The following is a 19,333-nucleotide window of genomic DNA, read 5'->3' on the forward strand; positions in this document are numbered from 1 at the left end:
AAATCATACATAGGGAAGCTTTTAGTCTCTTATCTGGTGTCTCCACTGGAGTTTGGTGGCATACTTAGTACTGATACATGAAAAATTAAAAGAGGCTTGCTTGAAGAAAAAGCCCCTTGTTGCAGCATTTCTTATGCTATAGGGCTACTGGAACAGTGTCGGGATGCAAAGTGGCTTCTCTTGAACACAAATTAGATTTGAGATATAAACTGATTTCACCTTGTCACTAATTTTTGATACCTACACATGGCTGCTGTTTATTACTTTCATATCTGTGAAATAATCCTGTTTTTGTGCAAGCACTGAATGTTTTGGGCTTTTGCTCTAAAACTTGAGGCATGAAGAAATCTGCCTTTTTAATGAGTTTGAAGTTGCAGGTGTGATTTCAGCAATTGCTGATATGAGAAGGCAGAAAAGGAAACTGAAGAATTATTGAGTATTCCACCTGATACTGTCCTGTGTAGTCAACCATAGTACTGTGTTTGGTTTTGTCTTCCTGATTTATCTTTGTTTACTGCTCAAAGATGCAAAGGGTTGTTGCAAAGCTGTGAGGCTAAGCACAGTGTTCTTAGGCACAAATGAATCCCTTGTGTAGCATCAGTGATAGAAGTGTCATTACAGTATCACAGAAGTGGGATGAAATAAGATGTTGATGAGTGTCTTAACATTCAAACATTATCTCCTGGGTAATAGTATCTAGGGTTTGCATCATTAACGGTTGAAGTCAGATGTTTGTATTCTGCTCATCTTCCATGGGAACAATTTGAAAGTGTATCATAGAGAAGACTATTTGCCTTCTCTTGAATCAGGCCTTCTGGATATATATATATTTTTTTTTGGTTCCTTGTCAATGCATTGAAATTGAAAATAGCTACCAGGGCAGGTACTACAAGTGGTGTGTATGATGCTTTACTGAGCTGGATTTCAACTTCATATAATTTCTAGGAAACAGAAGATGTTAATGTTGGAAGTTGAAAAATGCAGCATCTGTGAAACAAGGGCTTTCGGTCTGGTCCTTAAATTTCATCCAGAGAATTTCTTTTGGAGCCTTTTGTAAAGTCTGACCTAACTATCCAAACTCATTTAACCTGTTTGGCTTTGATTTTGTTGAACACTGCTTCTTGCAGGTGACCATACCTTTGATGAACCCTGGGATTACCTCTCTCACTAGGACCTCAGTCTTCTTTCATTTAAATAATATAACAATTTCCCTAAGTTTAGACAGCTCCAAAAGTCTTTCACCTAGAAAAATATTATTGTATACGGAACTGAGATAAAATTTCCAGGTTAGCTGAAGGCATTTTTTTTTGTCCAGCACCAGTGATTTGATTGTTCTCTCAGTCATCACAGATTGTTGGTTGTAGTTTAATATATGTAAAAGTCACTTCTGGAAAAGCTGTTGACTAACTGACTATAAGAGGCTGTAAGGATGGATAACAGCCTTTTAGTTAGGATAGGAAGTGAAATACTTAAATATATAAGTTGTGAAGGTAGAAGGTTGTGCAACAGGGGGCAATAGCTTATCTTATGAAAACTTTTGTCATTGTCATCACAGCATTAAATGGGGTTTTTTTGTCTGTTTGACTTGGGATTTTTTCCTCTGCAAGCTTCTGCATGTAAATTTTAGTAATTTTTAGATGTGGGAATTCCTGTTCAGTTTGAAGTACAAACAAAATTTTAGGAGCACTTAATTTTGAGTAGGTATTGCTATGAGATACCTGAATGAAAAGATTCTGAGTTTTTTTGGGGTCACACTATGCTTAAACTTGTTCAGCAGAATAACTTGCTCTCACTGGGTGACAAATTCAGTGCTTGCATTGGTGCCTTCTGATTGAATCCCTATGCAAACTTGATCAGTGTTACTTTAGTTCTCTCCAGTCCTGTCAGGCTCCAGTGTTTGAGACTGCACCTTGGTGGGGTGAAGGAATTTGTTTTAAGGAGCTGGTAGGTAAGAAAATATTCTTAGTATGTTCCTGTGATCATATCTGATTGAATAATTTGCAAAGCCAGGAGAAAGGATTCCCACGAGCAGATTGTATGTAGAGGTGAAGAAAATCTACTAAATCAGTTTGTGGGGTTGCAGTTAGTTCTGTGGTCAAGAGAAGCCATGATAATATTCTTGCGAACAGCTGATAGTACTTTTCTCCTTGTCAAGTAGGCTCTCTCAGCCAGCTGAATCATGTCTACCACTTACTCCCTGCTGAGGTCTGTAGAAAGATTCCTGCTGCTGCTTCTCTGGCACCTGTCTTCAATAAATGCCGAACTCCACCCCCAAAGTCATACCTCTTCTCAGTGCTTTGGAGGAAAGTCTTGCTAATAGTGGTAGCCTCTGTAGTTCATCCACTTACTGTAGCGAATGTGGTAGAAAACTATAACAATTTGTACTTTGCATAAGCAAATTAGAATGTAACAGACTGGTGTGACAGCTGGGAGACTACATTTACTGTTTTGTTGGTTTGTTTTTTTTTTAAAAAAAAAAAAAAAAGAGAAATAGCATTAGGATTGAGAATAGCATTTTGTCCTTTACTTTTTTTATTGAGATTTCTGCTTTATACTGCTCAAGAATGGTTTCTCATACAGTATTTTGTTTTTTCCTGGTTGTAGGAAGCTGGGAGCAGTGTTTGTGTGTGTGTGGAAGTACTTACTGTTTGCAGTAAGGTAGGTTTTAGAGCATTTTGCAAAACAGTTAATATTGAGATTCATTTATTGATATTCTTCCTGAATAGAATGTTTCCCCTGAAACTGTTCTTAAGTTTCAATTTCCTTCCAGTTTTTTTGCACAGCACCAAAAACAATCTTTGAAGTTGTAGGCTGTAGTGTTAGTGGTGAGTCTGTCTTTGAAATACCTGTTAGTCTCTCTCCAGTCAGAAGACCTTTCTGTGACAGATTGGTGTGGTTGATCTACCTCTTCACAAGGTTCATCTGGCTCCCTTCTGATGGTTGCGCTGAGGATGTTGACTTAAAGGCATGCATCCTCTGACTAAGGAGGTAAAAAGCTTGAAGCTCTCTGTAGCATGAACAAGAAGTTTGTTGTACTACTTACCAGAGCCAAATGCTTGTTTCTGTCCCTCCCTCCTATATATCCCAGCAGATCTGTGAATCTTCCCATATGTGGATTGCGCTGCAAACAAGAAATGCAGCTGTCAAAATGAAGTTTGTCTTGTTCAACACATGTTAATTCCTTGTTACAGTGTCCTTTAGGCTTGCTGATTTTCTGTGAAGATGGTGCTTTTTGAAGTACCTATTGTCCATAAATCTTTGTTAGAGCTGAAAACTTTTAGTAGTTTGTCCTGCACTGTTCTCTTTCCTTCTCTTTTCCCCTTTTGTATGAAGAGAGTGAAAGAAGATCAAGTAATTGCATTTAAATGTGAATGCTTTAGATTACATAGTGTCTCATAATTAAGTTTATTTTTTAGTGGAGCATTTTGCTCATTGATTGCCTTGTAGCTGTACTGATTTGTTAGAAGACTTGCTGGTGACCAGAGAGGTCCCATAAGACTGTAAAAATGCTTGTAAATAGAGGAGGAGATAGTGGACTTTATAATACAATCCCAATCTTAATCAGTAACCTTCATAAAAAGGTATCAGTATGTCAAAGACAGCCAGCTGACAACTTTTGGTGTCTGCCAACAAACTGCTTAGGCTTGAAGTTCTTTGTAAAACTGACAATATTCTAAAGTCTTGAGTTCAGTCACAGACTTACTGTACTGCCCACTTGTTTTAAATGAACAGTTCTGTGTCGAGAATCCCAGCATGATTTTTGCATTCACCAAAGTTGGGTCATGACTGATGTTTTCAGATTGACAGTAGTCTCTCCTCTTGGAAAGGTTTGTATGATAGTCATGTAGGCAGCTTAGTTTGTTCACCCAATTTCAGTGTGGCTGATCATAGGCTCCTGTGTTGATATTTGTATGTGAATTATCTTTACAAGAAAGAGGACTGCTGCTTTTCCTTATTGTATAAAGTAGATGAGTTATTGTGGGTTTGAGGAATCAAGAGACATGATCTTCTAGCACTGATCATATAAGGCTGCTTACCTGGTCTTATAACATGGCAGTAATATATCCAAAGAGGTTATAAAACAGGGTAGTATTTTCAGTGTTGCGCTTGTTTAGCTACAGTACAGAGAGAGTTATGTACCTAATGGTGAGAACAGTCAACCAAAAGTTGCTGGTAACTAGATGAGTATGCGGCCACTGAGCTCTGAGCTGTGTTGCTTGTATTGCAGCAGAAAGCTTTTCTTTGTGATTCATTAGATGGCAGCTGCAGTGAATTAAAACCATCTTAAATGTGACTTGGCTGATCAACTATGGATGTTCCAGGTATTTTTGCCAAAGGTTATCATGCTTGTTTTTCCTCTAATTCCTTACGAGGAAGGTTGATAAATTATGGAAGCTGAATGTACTTTGATGGAGATGAATAGCTCTTGAATCGGAGTTCTTTCAGTTCCAAAAATTATTCCAGTTGGCTTTTTCTTTATGTGAAAGATTAAAAAGAAAATCAGCTGAGGAGCTGGTAGTTTGGAGACATTTGTGGTTTCTCTAACCTCTGATGCTTAACAGGATAAAAATAGTTACCATATGGAATGTCTTTTTTTTTTTGCCGAGGACAGTCTCTGCTACTTGAGAAACTTTGTGTTCAAGCACTTTCTGTACCTAAACATTTTTAGCAATTTCATCAGCTAGATGAAATACGGCTTTGAGAGCTGCTGTCATTGTCTGTAGATCTAGGGAGGAAGGAAGCTTTCTCTGAAGTTTGTACGGTCTTGATATTGAAGCATTCTGCTTTTGCATTTCCATTAACAACAAGGTGCAAGAACCCCTTTACCTTACACCAGTGAAAAAAGAATAGCAATCTTGGCTCATCTGTTTTTCAAGCCTCTGTAACAATTCTTTAAGATTTTAGCAACATTCATACAATTTTAAGTCACTGGAGCAGTGTTAATGACACTTCATATTAGTAGTAGGAGCTTGAAACCATCCGCTTCTGAGGAAAGAGGAAGATCCGATACTTGTGTGTGCTGAGTCCATTCTCCAGTAAGCTGTTTACAAGCAATATCGTGCTTCAAGAGCAGTTCCATGAGGTGACTGTGAGGAAGGAGAAACCTAAGCCTACATGTGCTTGTGTGACACAGAACATAAGTGCATGCTGTTTACTTAGTGATTTTCCTTTGGCAATCTGTGGTAGTTTTGGGACAGAGACTGGGAGATAATTTACTACTAGTCTACATCTTAGAGGCTAGAAGTCATTCTACAAGCTTGTTTGGTGATGAAATGTCTTCAGTGTCTGGAGGCTCGTTCTCAGCTTTGACTTGTACGGTGTCCTTATGTCATCCTCCTTTTGTCCATGCCTGTCTTGACACAAAGTCTCTTTAAAGTGCCTTCTAGCTCTTGGCTTTAGGTTAACACCTTTAAATTTTCCAGCCTTCCCATGCATTGGCCTTTGCAAGTGTTTGCCGTGTCAGTCATTATAGTTCATGTGGTTAAATGACCTGCAGTCATGAGGCTCAGAATGATGTTCTTAATATTTTTTTCTGTAAGTTAACTAGCATATATCTGTAGATGGAGTTACTGCTAGCCCTATGCAGCTAGTCCTGGTGTGCGCTCTCTGCCAAGAATAAAACAGTTGTAAACATTTTTGCATTACTTTTTGTATTACTGGGCGCTTTCAGATCCTTTATCCCAAGTGCTGTCTTGTATGATGGCCTGGAGGTAACTTGTAGTACCCACGCATTTCATACAGCTTTTAATCCAAATTTGCAGTAAGAGATTTGAACAGTCCTTAATGCTCTTATTGGTAAGCATATTTGAACTTGGTTTTCTACTATTGTTCCCACAAAACATATAATAAATGACTGTCTCATTTGACTTTTGAGTTAACTTAAAAATAACCTACTCCTAGTTATCTGCAGTGTGAGAGAAAATCCTTGCTCTGTCAGACAGTGCAGCGCATTGCATCTACTGATGTCTTTAAATTTTGGCTATGTTTACTTCTGCATATTTGAGTGACTGATGTGTCTATAGTTTTAGTTACACTGCTCTGTTTAAAAATGCACGCTTAAAGCTTAGGGAGCAGAGCTTAAATGAGCTCATGTCTTAATAAAGTGTGGAGTAAATGGTGTTCTTCCAGACATGTCTTTTTTTGAGCTATTCCATGCTGACAACTGAAGAAACTGCTTTTTTCAAACTTGGAGCTGCTGCTATTACAGTTTATTGAGGAACCTGTTCTGTTGAAGTCTGGATGGCATTTCCTTGAAACAGCAATCTGTTTTGTTTTTGTTTTTTTTCTTTGTAAAATTTTAAACTAAGTAGTGCAGATCCTGCCTTTCTGTTTTGAGAATCTTGTGTCTAATGGTAAGGTGGGATCATATAGGACAGTATAAGAACCTATGCCTGATACCAAGGTCTGTGAATGATCCAAATTTGCCCCAGCTGTGACTGCTGTTGTCTACTGTGAGTATGTCTCCAGTGCATAGACTTGGTATTTGTATTTTTATATTCTGGGGAAATGTTTGTATAACCGCAGTTGTGCTTCAGAAGCTTCTGTAGAAAGCATCATCTTTTTGCAAGATGGAAGTGTCTCAAGGGAAGATGCATACTATTTCAGAATAGCTGTTAGTGGCTTACTGATGCCTGATGGATGAGAAGCTAGACATGAACCAGCAGTGCGTGGTTGCAGCCTGGAAGGCCAGCTGTATCCTGGGTTGCATAAAAAAAATGAAGGTGGCCAGCAGGGATAGGAAGGTCCCCCTCTAGTCAGCTCTTGAGCGACCCCACCTGCAGTACTGTGTTCTGGGACCCCCAGCACAGGAAGAAAGTGGAGGTCTTGGAATGGGTTCAGAGGAGGGCCACTAAGATGATCAGAGGGCTAGAACAACTCTCCTATGAGGAAAGGTTGAGGGAGAACTGGGCTTGTTTAGCTTGGAGGAGAGAAGGCTCTGGGGAGACCTCATTGTGGCCTTCCAGTGTTTGAAGGGAGCGTATAAACAGGGAGAACAGCTGATTATGAGGGTGGACAGTGATAGGACAAGGGGAAAAGGTCTTAAACTGAGACAGGGGAGGTTTAGGTTAGAGATTTGAAGGAATTTTTTCACCCAGAGGGTGGTGATGCACTGGAACAGGTTGCCCAAAGAGGTGGTGGATGCCCCATCCCTGGAGACATTCAAGAAGAGGCTGGATGTTGCTCTGGGCAGCCTGGTCTGGTGGTTGGCGACCCTGCACATAGCAGATGATTGTTGTGGTCCTTTCAACCCAGGCTATTCTATGATTGGGTTTTCAGGCTGTTCCATTTCTCCCAGCCCTTTCAGGTTGTTATTCCCCCAGGTTCATTGTTCATCCTGTGAAAATGGGCTTGATGCTGTTTGTAAGTACTTCGTGATGAATCAAATAGCAAAGCTTCAAAATGTAGATTTCTATCTCCATGTCAGAGGAGTGCCATGCTGTGAAGTCTGCTGTGTGATGTATTGAGGTATTTCAGTGCTTGACAGAGGTCAGCCTTTGGGTGTCATGGCGCAGTAATATGATTTGACAGATCTGTTATGATGGGTGTTAAGTGAGAACAGTATCTTAACTTCCTTGTCTCAAACACAGGTGCTGGGTGAAGGTAACTTACCTTAGAATTGTCCATGGCTGTTGTAAAATTCTAAGTATAAACACATGGATTATCTCATGCTAGAGACACAGGCATCTTGAGTCAGATAACATTAGTATGGTGTTTTCAACCTGTTCAAATTTTACGCAAAATTCTTTTTGCTGCATGTTGTAGTTCTCTAGCCAGGCTCATTTTCATCCTGTGGAATGTGTTAGAGTTTTTGGGGCTGTGCAGGAGACTTCCTAGAACTTAATGTGCATTCATATAAAGGCAGGAAAGTATGAAATTATTCAGGGCCATGTGCTGTTGAATTGACTTTGTTCTTGCTTTCATGCAATCCTGAGACTTTTAGGCAACTTTGCAAGCAGTTATCAGCCTGTCCTTTAATATCAAAGTTGGAAGATCTGCAGAGAGTGTTGTAAATTGAAGGAAGGTAGAACTCTATGTACTTGAGAGCTTTCTCACAGCATCGTACTTCCATGATGGCTGTTTGTTTCATTACTGAGTTATACATAATGTTACTGTGGAATGGAGTGCTACTTAAGGCTTTGAGTGGTGAGAAAGATTTAATACAGCTTGAGTCAACCTTTCCAAACAATTTAAAAAGAAAATATGAAATTTGCTGTAAAAACATCTGTATCTCATGCTTAATAGATAGAAAATATATAGAAATGTGTAAATATATTGGGTGGAAATTGTAATAGGCTTGGCTATAGCATCTACTACAAAGTACTGCGTTAAATGATAATAAAATAATTTAGTCTAGCCCATAAAGAAAAAGGGGAATTTTTATTCAATTTAGTGGCATTAAATGTAAAATGGGCTACTGGGAAACACTAGAAATAGAATAAAATTGGATGCATCTCAGTCAGCAGAAAGTTGAGCAGAAGTGCTAGTGTATGGAAACTATGTGGTCCTGGAAACTCCTATTTTATGAAGACAATTATAAGGTATCTGTATTAATAATGATTTATCAATCTGTTAGGTTTTACAAGCAGTTCTGGAAATTTGACTTACATTACTGTTCTTGAATTTCTGTTTTTGCAGCAATTCCATCCACAGAGGTCAAAACTTCAGACAAGTCAGATTTCTGTGCTGATTTCGATCAAGCATGGGGTTACTTTATAGCAGGAAAGTACTTAAGTCTCCCTACATTTTTAGTTGGATTATACAAATTGGCACATAAGACATTTCTGTACAGCATATGGATCTGTCGTGTTCTATCTGTGTTGCATTATTCATTACTTGTATAGCTGGATGAGGAAATGAAGTTCTCATCATCTGCTACTGTGAAAGTCTGCTACATTCATGGGACTGCAGTGATTTCCTCCTCTTGGTAGAACAGGCAGGGTAGAGTGTTGCAGCTGTGTTCAATCTTGTTTTTTCAAAAGCAGGTGACTGTTAGCTTCAGGTGGCTAAGAATGTTCCTTAGGCTACATAGCTTTAATCTATAAGAGGTGTGGTGTTCAGAATAAAATGCAAGAAAAGTCTGGTTTTGGTCATACTTTTCATACCTACTGAGTTACCTGACCATGATTTATTGATGTATTTGCTCATACCTCTGTATGTTTTCAGTGAAAATATTAAGAACTAAAGGAAGCTTCACACATCTGTAAGCAGCACTTGAGCCTCTCTTGGCTCTTAAGAAGATGGAAAATGCAGACTGAGAAGTCTGATTTGAGTCCCGTCTGATTTGATTCTTTCCCCTATGCCCATTTTACTGGGGGAGGAAAGGGGAGGAGAAGGCAGCTCAAGTTGGTACCACATCTCTATTTTTTTGCAATTTCTAGGTCTTTCATGAGCGAGGAGAAGTGAGGATTAATATTTGAAATGCAACAAGCAGCTTAAAATACACTGAGTCGATTCTAGCAGAAGTTAACTAATGTTACCTTGTCCTTTGCTGTTTTGTTTGCTTTCACTGTTATGGAATCCAAATGGAGAATACCTTTTGTTTTTCAGCTTGGGAAGGACAATCTTTATTCTACTTACTTTTCCCTTGTTAGTGTTGTTCTCAAAATGGAAATGTGGCTCTTCATCCTCTTTAAATTGTCTGTCTGCAAATAAGAAACCTGGAAAACTTTACCTCCTGAGACTTCACCTTTTTAGCTTTAATTTTATACCTTTATTTTAGCCATCTGTGGGTTGGTTGTGTGTATTTTGGATTTGTTTGAATGTTTCTCCTTGCACATGCTTTGGTTGTTAACAGTTTTAGAGCTGAGGATAGTGCTGTCTGCAGCCTGTCATGTGGCTCTGTTAAAGGTCCTGGGTGATGAGGGCACATGCAGGTATACAGGTGCACATGCTTACTGTTGCTGTCCCAGCCTGACACTGCGTTGAGAAAATATGTGGAGAATAAAACTACATGGAAGCTGCTTTTTACTTTCCACAGTTTTCTTTTTTTCCTCTGTTTGTGGGATTTAGTAACTGCTATTTAGGCAAGGATTATAGGAAGTGGGGATATCAACTGCCAAACTTCTCCCTCATTACTCTTCATTTATGATTTGTCTGAGGGAAAAGTTTTCCTTTATGGGAGAGGAATCATGGGGATTCACTCTGCTTTTCCAGGGTAGGGAGATCCAGAGCTATTGAAATCTGTTGTTGCTGTATCTGTGGTACTTCAGGGCTTTGGACCCAGATACCTCTGCAGCTAACGAGCTGTGAGCAAGATGAGTGCTGTCATAAAAAACTGAAGGGATGTAAGAGTTTAAACGTGTTTTGAAGGAATCCATTTTCACACCTTGACCTCTTGCATCATAGATACTGGGAAGCCTGATACAAAGTCTTTGAGCCTTGTTTTTCTTTGGGTACATGAGTGGGAGATGAGATGAAGTAGCAGATTTCTTTGGAGGCTTGCCTTCTAATCAGATGTTGTCTTGTTTGCTTTTAACATTAAATGTCTTCTCTGAATCAGACTAAAATATTTTGCTTTCTCCTAGCTATTGATATACACAAATAGTTCTTATGACACCAGGGAGTCAGAACTGGGTCCGTTCTTGTTCAGCATCTTCATCAATGACCTGGGGGAAGGGGGGTGGATAGGGTCTGCCTTCAGAAGTTTACTGGTGGTGTAAACCTGGGTGGAGTGGCTGATGCACCAGAAGGTTGTGCTGTTATTCAGTGAGACTAGACAAGCTGAAGAGCTGAGGCAGATGGAACCTGTTGAGAGTTCAGGCCTGAACTCTGCTTGAGCTAGTGATAACTGTCATGGGACTTGCACATTCACATCAACAAAATTGTCTGTTTTCACATATACCCAATATGACGTGTGGTGAGGAATTAGAATATAACAAATCTAGCTTTGTTCTCAGCTGGCCTAAACTTTTTAAATGAATGAAGGCTGTGGAAAGGAGAAGTACAGTTTTAGGTTGGGTTCTTTCATCTTGTGTGTGAGCTAATGTTGATGTTTTCTTGTGCTGGAAGTAAGTAGTTATGTTGGTAAAAGTGCTCTGATTCTAAACTGACCTGAATAATTACAAATGCTTAGAATTACATCATTGAAATCTCACTTGTACTAATCATTTAACAACATGCTGGCGTTGCAGGTAACTACTAGTGTTGCACTTAGGCTACTTTTTCAGACCTGCTTTTAAGTCTTTTGTGTTGGCTTCTTCACGCAGTAGCAGTGTTAGTGGGGCAGTGTTGACCGTCTTGCAGGTTCAGTGGTCTTTGGACTGCTGAGTTCTCAGAAACATTGCTTTTGTCTAGAGGCTTTCTTTCTGATTCAGGTATACATTTCCAGTGTTCCCTATACATTTCTACTTGCTCTTTCTTCTGTCTTTTTGGTTCAGGTAGTGAAGCTGTGAAGGTGTTGGTAGAATGTGCCTGTACTGATGACAGTGTCCTGTTCAACCATCCAGAACTGCTTACTCATTACCTACCTGAGACAGACGAGTCTGGCTTTTTTTCTTCTTGCCAAAAGCTTCTGCAGATTATTTTCTTCAACATTAATCACAAGGATTAATTTGTCTTTTTGCTTACATCCCATGTGCCCCTTTAATATCTATCTTCTATCCCTTTCACTGCCTTTTCTCTCGCCTCTGAGGCCAAGGTGTAACAGTACTCCTTGTTTTCTGATTCGTGTCAGTGATTGCCAGAAAGTTTTCCTTCTAATATGGTTGACTTTGAGAGACTGCACAGCAAGCTGCTGTTGTTGTCTAGTGACTGCTGCTCTTACTGCTCTTAACGCTGACCGTGTTCGAATTAACAAAGTTACGTTGAAACCTTTGGGAGTCTTTTCTTCAGAAACTTAATTTTATGTTTTCCTGGAGCTGTGAGGGACTGTGATTAATACTGTATCCTAAGATCTCCATACTGTGCATAAATCAAAAGATTCTCTGCTGTTAGTTTTCTCTTAAGCTGAGTGAATTTTCTGTTGGAGCAGAAACTTCCAGTTTTTGCTGCAATTTTCTTTCATCATATTGTTAAAAATAAAAAAAAGAAAAGAAAAAAAAAGTGAACAGATGTGCTACTGGAAGGGTTTTTGAGAAGAAATGCTGCTTTGTTGTGCTTTAAAATAAATGAAAGGGCTGTACTTCTTTGGGCAAACTCTCCAAGCAGTCTGTACATGTGGACACAGGGTAACGGTCAGTGTACAAATAGCAGTGCACTTGGATATTTTTGAAAGAAGTAAATTTGTTGTAGTTGTTTTTAAAGCAAAATTGACTGTGCACCTTATGTCAGGGCTATTGCTTGTTCTCGAGCCTTCAAATAATCCATAGTTATTCTGTTTTAAAGTGTTTAGTGATATTCCTTAGGCAAATCACTTACTCTTGCTAAGAGACTTTTGTTGCTGGTGCATGTCCATGTAGGTAGTGTACTACGGACCAGATGTTAAAAGAAATTACAAGCAGAGGCTAAGTAAAATTCTGGTTTGAATTTCATATTTGAAGATAAAAAGGGCATTGTTCTCATCCGTGTGTTCTTGTTCTACTGCTTGATGTCATGAAATCAGAGTCTGTGTTGTGCTTATCCAAACAGCAGTGTGTGATGCCTCACTTCCATTGCACTGTTTGTAGCCAAAGGCAAAAACATATTTTGAAAGCCTTCTGCTCTTTAGCTTTTTAAGTGGATCTTCATAAGCATGGGTAGAATCTCTTAGGACTTCAGGAGCGTTGTGTCAGTTGTGACTTTTCTTGAGGTTGGAGGCATTTATCTCATGGTGCAGTTTTAGTTGCCTCTTATAAGTGGTAACCTGCCTGAGGAGGCAAGGCAGGTGTTTAGTAAGTAGTGACTGGTCCCTTAGATTCAAGGTGCTGATTTTCTGTAATAACCTTTATTTCAATACCATTTATAATTATACAGCTTAACAGGGACAGGCATATATGCAATGATTTTGATGTGGTATCTCAAAGTAGGAGTAATGTCAGTGTATGAAATGGATTTCCCTCTTGATGACAAGGATGCACAGGAGAGGATGAGAGAATAAAAACGGATAGTAGAGGATCTCCACCTGAAAGTATGATGCCCTGAAGGCTTCTCTACTCTGCAGACCTGAGGTGGTAACAGCAGTCTCTTTCTTTTGTTGCCTCAACTTGTTTATCAAACAAGTTTGATAAACTTGTCAAACTATCAAACTGTTTGATAAACAAGTTGAGGCGACAAAAGAAAGAGCTGCCAGGATGCAGCCTTAGTTGCTCTTTCCTTTTGAGTATAAGCAATTGAATGTGTTCCATACCAAAATACCTATTTTTCAGGGGAAAGGAGTAGCAGACCACTGAATATTGTATTGCTGATCTTCATCTCAGTAGCCTTGCTGTTATTTTCTTAAGCCCTCTCTAAAAACAAAAACTATAATCTGAAGTGTTCCATGGTAAATAGTACTGATGACGTAAAATATGTTCTTTAACTCCTGCTGTATTTAAACCTTAATTATTAAATATATATATATATATATATCAGAAAAAAGCTAGTTCCTTTTCTGTCATGCAGGCAACTTACATGAATTAAATACCAGCTAATTAGAATTAGCTAATTAGAAGCTGAGATTCAGTCAGTGCCACAGACAGTTTTTAAGACTGTTTGGATTTAAAAACTCTGCTTGATAAATAAGAAGTGAATTCAGTTAAAGATGCATGACACAATGCAGTGCATTATCAAAGGGAACCAATCACTGTTTGCTGGACTGCAGAACTTCCTTTGTTTTTTCTTTTAGGACTGAAAAGAAACAGCAGAACTCCTTTTCCGGTTTATTTACTATCAATCTCAATATATTAGACAACCTGCATTTCTTTAATAAAAGGTCGACTGATTTTTGCCCAGTTATTGAATGCAGCGACTGCTAAGCTGTTGTAGTCATCTGAAGAGTAATATTGAGTGCAGTAATGCAAAAAACTGTTACAGTACCATGTCTGGTTCTCTAACTGGGGCTTTCTTTAACTTAGGAAACTTGTTAAAACGCTACCATTTTAATCTTCTAATAATGCTGTTTCATTTGGAAATAGTTTTTTGAAAAAGTCATGACTTTCTTTGGCAAAGTTGGCCATATTCCTTATTTTTCAGGTCAGGTGGAAGTTGTATTGAAAGGGTAAGAATTCTTTTTTCTAAATTAGATGTAAAAAGACTCTAACTTCAAAGCTGTGAAGCAGTGTTAAGCATTCTTGGAAGTACTTGAAATGAGGTACTTTCATTTTTGAGAGGTGTTGTGATTCTCTTAGGGGCTCAGTGATGCCTGCAGTGAGTGCATCTTAAGTTCACACTGATAATAGGAGTTCTCAGTCTGTAGCTCTGGCGTGCAGGGAGCAAGTACCAGTTACTGCTGCTTTGCTGGGAAGTGTTGAGGTAGGACAGGTTCATAGATCTGACATTTTAATGCAGTTTCTCCTTAATTAAACTTGTATAGACATAGCAGAGCTCCCCTGATAAGCAGTTCGTCAAACATGCTAGGGTACCATGGAGTGCTTCAGAAATGCATGTCTGTGCGTTGTTCTTGGTTTGAGGCCGTAGAGTATGTGGCTGATAACAAAGTCTTTTTGCATGAACAGTTGTGGTAATGATTAAAAGTCTAATATCAACCTAAATTAGAAAATAGAGTGTAAAGCCAGTTAACCACAAACGTTTTGGTAACAAACCAACGAGAGGACAGGTTCTTCAAGTGTTTAATAAAAAAAAGAACAACTTTGATAAATGTGTTTGTAAAATGTGGGTGTGGTGTTCTTACAAAATCTTTTTTTTTTAAATCAAGTTAGATTTACTGTTTAGTTTTTTTTATCTGCTGACCAGAAGGAATTTATATCAGCCTCAAGCTATGGCAATGTTCTTACTATTCCTTATAAGTATTGTTGTATTTAAGATCTGGACCAGCTGTAATTGGCTGCAAATGGTCCATTAGCTTTTGTGATATCCTCCCAGCACTGCTCAGTCAAAATACAACTAGACTTGTAGTATTTTTATTTTTAAAGCAAATAAGATGCCATTATAAAGAGCTGCTCCATTGACGATTTTTTCCTGGTATTCCACTTGAGAAACTCTCAACTCTTCTTCTGCAACTTGCATATCTGCAGATGCTCCTTTTGGAAGTACCTGTTGCAGGAGCCTTTCTGAATGTCTTCTGTGCAACGTTATAATTCTAAAAAACTTAGGGATTGGTTAATGGACTGGATCTTTGTCAGGTAGCATGTTCTGTGTTTTTGTGGACTGGGGAAGGCACATAGGAGGAGATGTTCTTCAGTGGTACACCTTACATGCTAATTGAAAACTAACTTTTCTGTTTTGAAGACTGGGATGTGTGGGGGGAGGAGCACACCTCAAAAAGAAAAAAAATAGAAGAATAAAAACAAAATCCCCAACTGTGATGTGTTAAGGTTCATTCTGGGTGTGGAGTGTTTGGTTTTTTTACAGTAGTTTCCAGGGTAGATGGAATGATGGCAGAGGTAATGATCTTTTACATCTTCTCTTAAAAATAATCATCCTAATTCATGTAAGAAAAATAATGAATTCAGAAAGATTAGATTGGAATTGCCTCAAATTCAATTAAGCCACACTGCGTGGACGTGCTGGGAATATAAATGCAATTACTGTAAATTTGTACAAACTGATTTGTTGCATTATCTTGCTAATCTAACATACAGTCCTTTTGTGTCCATATTGCAGACGGCAACTCCAAACTAACATGGCAGTCAGACTGTGTGATGTGGCTTCTCTGCTTAGAAGTGGTTCGTGGGCAGCAGAGCCTTGGACTGGGGTCTGTGGGATTTTTCTTAAATTCTGTAGGCTACTTTTTTTTTACGTGTTATAATAGTGCTGAGGCCATACCAAACTCCAATATCATTCGGAATGCTAACACTGTTCTATGTTTCATTATAGGCTGTAGGCTGTGTTCCTATTCTGTCAGGGTCTAGAGCACACTGGCGTACCATGATAACTTACCTATTATATGGTGATCTCCTGTAGAAATTATACTGCAGTGGCTTGCCTTTCTTCTAATGAGATTTTAGTGATAATTCAAAATATCTGGTGGATAATTGGAGAGTAGTATTACATTAATGTTGTTTTGGTATGGTCTGAATACTAAGTTGCAGTAACTTTAAAAACCTGTATGCTATGTCTTTATGATTACTATTTTTAAAGTGTGTTTAAAAACCTTATTCTAATAAATTGTTAAAAAAATTGTAACTTGGGTCTATTTGGGTAGAAAATACTTAGTAACTTCTGATGGTGTGGCTTGTGTTTTATGAACAGTTGTATCCAACCTATCAATGGAGTATGCATTAATTGTAAAACATGAGTATCACTTCCATCAGAGCAGATGGTTCTATAGCTGGGAAATGCTGTAATTTCAGTACACACGGGCTACTGCAGCTGTTCAATTGAATGTTGGCTTAAGATAGCATTTTTGCCACCTGAACGTGAAAATAAATGTGCAATTAAGTGAGGACTTCTTGTCCTTGCTAACTCCTTCTAATTTTGGTCAGTGAACACTTAAAATTTGATTGGAGGGGGAGAAAGGAAGCAGACATGGTTATGGTATGAAAAGAAGGCATTGGAGGCTATCAATTCTGCTAAATACACTGGAGTCCTGAAAAACAGTTCATCTTGGGATCATCTACATTCTCATCTCTTCAGCAGACTTTTCCTCACAGTGCCAGTAGTAATTCACCCCCTCCCTGGTGGTTAGTCATGAGGGAATCAAATGCTTCTGATCCAGTGGTAGCTCCTCAGGAAAACCAGAACCCATTTCTACATTAAACGTTCTGTATAGATGATCTTCCTTTTCTTTCTCTGTGCTGAAGTAACTTCTTTGAAAATCTGCTCGTATGCAAAACAGAAGTGTCTTCCTCTCAACATCCTTTCATGTTTTCAGGAAATTAAGATTTGCCTTCCCTGACCTAGTCAGTTCTTCAGGTATGCGCTGATTGGATATACTGCTTAGAAGAGGGGAGTTAGGACAAATTCCAACCTGATGCTACTCTACAACTTTACAAAACATTTTCCTGTGTGAGAACTCCTAGAAATTTTAGTATTAGATTGGATTTCAGTGATTACTGAATTTTCAGTGAAATGTTTTGAGTCTTGCTTCTTTGTTAAATGATCTGTTAATGGATAACTTCTATAGAATTTTCTGCTGGCAGTTGTCCTCAGTAGGCTACCCAAGCTTTGTGTATTAGACTGCCATTTAGAAAACATGTTGTCTTTACCAACTGTTATTAGTTGATGACTGTCAGAGAGGCAGAAAGCCTTTGTATGTGTGGATCCCTTCTGCCAATCATAGCAACTAGTCACATTGAGGTGGAACACAGTTTCCGAAGTAGCAGTTGCTCACTTATTTGATACCTAAGGGTAGGTTGAGTTAAAGTATCAAACAGCTGTTCTTAGGGTGCAGATGAGAGGAGTAGTGAGAACCCCACATTATCAATTTAATCCAAATAGATTTAGAAACCCAATTCCAGCCTGTGGTGGCAGAAGAATGATGTAGAAGTTTTGAAGGAAAAGTTTGTTTTCCATTTTAGCACATTCATGTGCATCTCAAGGCATCTTCTTTACATTATTAATCTTCCTTGTGCTCACAGACATAGGGTCAAGATACAGTTATTTACCCACCTATCTTGAAAGTAACATCTCCAAATAATAAAACAAACAAACAAATGAATACTTTAAGGACTACGTACATCACTTGTTACTTGCAAGTTGATAACATTGATGGCTCTTGAAAAAGGGCAGCTCTTCCTTACTTCTGTACTAGGAAGTCTGTGATGTCCTAAATGAATTGGAGAAGGGACAGAGGGAACTAAGTTTTTGGTATTAATTTAATTGAGGTACATCTTCATAATTTTAGTGATTACTTAATTTGCTTGTAAGTTTGAAATTGTTAATCAAGGCAACACTTAAAAGTCTTCAGTAGTGTTTTTGCATGTAGAAGCATTGTCTGGCTGTCACAGTGCCACTTGTGCCTAGTAGCGGTTCTTATAGATTCTTGTCTGGATTTTCCATAAGAGGGTGAAATATGAATTTTGATGTTTCTTATTTTCTGTATTTTTAGCAGGTAATTGCTGCCATGGAAACACAACTGTCTAATGGACCAACTTGCAATAACACAGCCCATGGTTCAAACACTATAAACAATTGCTCTTCACCAATTGATTCTGGAAACACAGAAGACAGCAAGACTAATTTAATAGTCAACTACCTTCCACAGAGCATGACACAAGAAGAGCTGAAGAGTCTGTTTGGCAGCATTGGTGAGATAGAGTCCTGCAAGCTTGTCAGGGACAAAATAACAGGTATGTTGGTTTCATCTTTTATCTTTCCAGTGGTCTATGCTGTCAGACAATGTCTTGTAATTCTGTTCAGTTACAGAATAAATTCAGGGAAGCTAGTGAAGACATTGTTGGTCTGAAGGAACTAGTCTATCGTCTAGATTCCAAACAGAAAACATAAATGCTTGTATTTCATCCAGTTTCGTATAAATGCTAACAAGACTTAAAAATTTTCTGTGCTTTCTCATTCTTTGGAGGGAAGTTTTTAGGTAGCAGCTTGAAACTGGAAGAGAGTAGACTGAGACTAGACATTGGAAATTCTGTACTGTGAGGATAGTGAGGCACTGGAACAGGATGCTCAAAGAGGCTATGAGTACCCCCTCCCTGGAGGCATTTAAGACGGGGATGGATGGGGCTGTGAGAAACCTGGTCTAGAGGGAGGTGTCCCTGCCTATAGAAACAGGTTGGAACTAGGTGATCCTAAAGGACCCTTCCAACCCAAACCATTCTTTGATAATGAAAAGCAGATAAAAACTCAAGTAAGCCTTATATAATTATTCGGCTCTATTATTAGAGTTGTGCCTGATAGCTATAGCTGATTCAAAACTTCCTTTTTGAAAGATGTAGGGATTTAAACTGCTACCTTGGGAGAAGGGTGGACTAATTAATTTAGCTTTTGTGTTGCAGCATTTAAACCAGTTTCTTTAGGGTATGCTCTTGAATTGACATGTGCAGTCTTAGAATACGCAAGTATGAAGTGCAGAGTGATGCTGTCGATTAGTACTTCATTTTACTAACAGCTGGTGCTCAGTGTGCATGTATTTAGACCAGTTGTTTAATTTTGAAAGAACTACCAGATGGATGCCTACACTTTAATAACCAAATGAAAGGATCGTTGGCAATGTTCAGTTTGCCTCATTTCCATTTGTGAACTCCAAGCTCTGTCAAATTAAAAAACATTGATATACAGTTTATGTTGACATTTCATTATTTTTATTCAGAAAAAAATGACTTTGGCACTCTACTTCTTGGTATCTTTTTTTATTTTGCAG

The 19,333-nt window shown here is 38.6% G+C and overlaps 1 protein-coding gene across 24 annotated transcripts in view; it reads left to right on the plus strand.

Moving 5' to 3' along the window:
* Positions 1 to 19,333, plus strand: part of ELAVL2 (ELAV like RNA binding protein 2) — an 82,219-nt gene that overhangs the window by 17,805 nt on the left and 45,081 nt on the right. For 5 of the 24 annotated variants that reach the window (XM_072359039.1, XM_072359022.1, XM_072359020.1 and 2 more), the window contains 2 exons: positions 15,679 to 15,769; positions 18,065 to 18,305. In XM_072359039.1, coding sequence (XP_072215140.1) covers positions 15,698 to 15,769; positions 18,065 to 18,305 — 313 coding nt within the window. In that variant the 5' untranslated portion in view covers positions 15,679 to 15,697. Of the gene's footprint in view, positions 1 to 2,604; positions 2,659 to 15,678; positions 15,795 to 18,064; positions 18,306 to 19,333 lie in introns of those variants that run through there. The other 19 variants (XM_072359030.1, XM_072359029.1, XM_072359036.1 and 16 more) reach the window with 8 other exon arrangements.

This window comes from Excalfactoria chinensis, chromosome Z (assembly GCF_039878825.1).
Source record: "Excalfactoria chinensis isolate bCotChi1 chromosome Z, bCotChi1.hap2, whole genome shotgun sequence".
In the NCBI taxonomy this organism is placed as follows: domain Eukaryota; kingdom Metazoa; phylum Chordata; class Aves; order Galliformes; family Phasianidae; genus Excalfactoria; species Excalfactoria chinensis.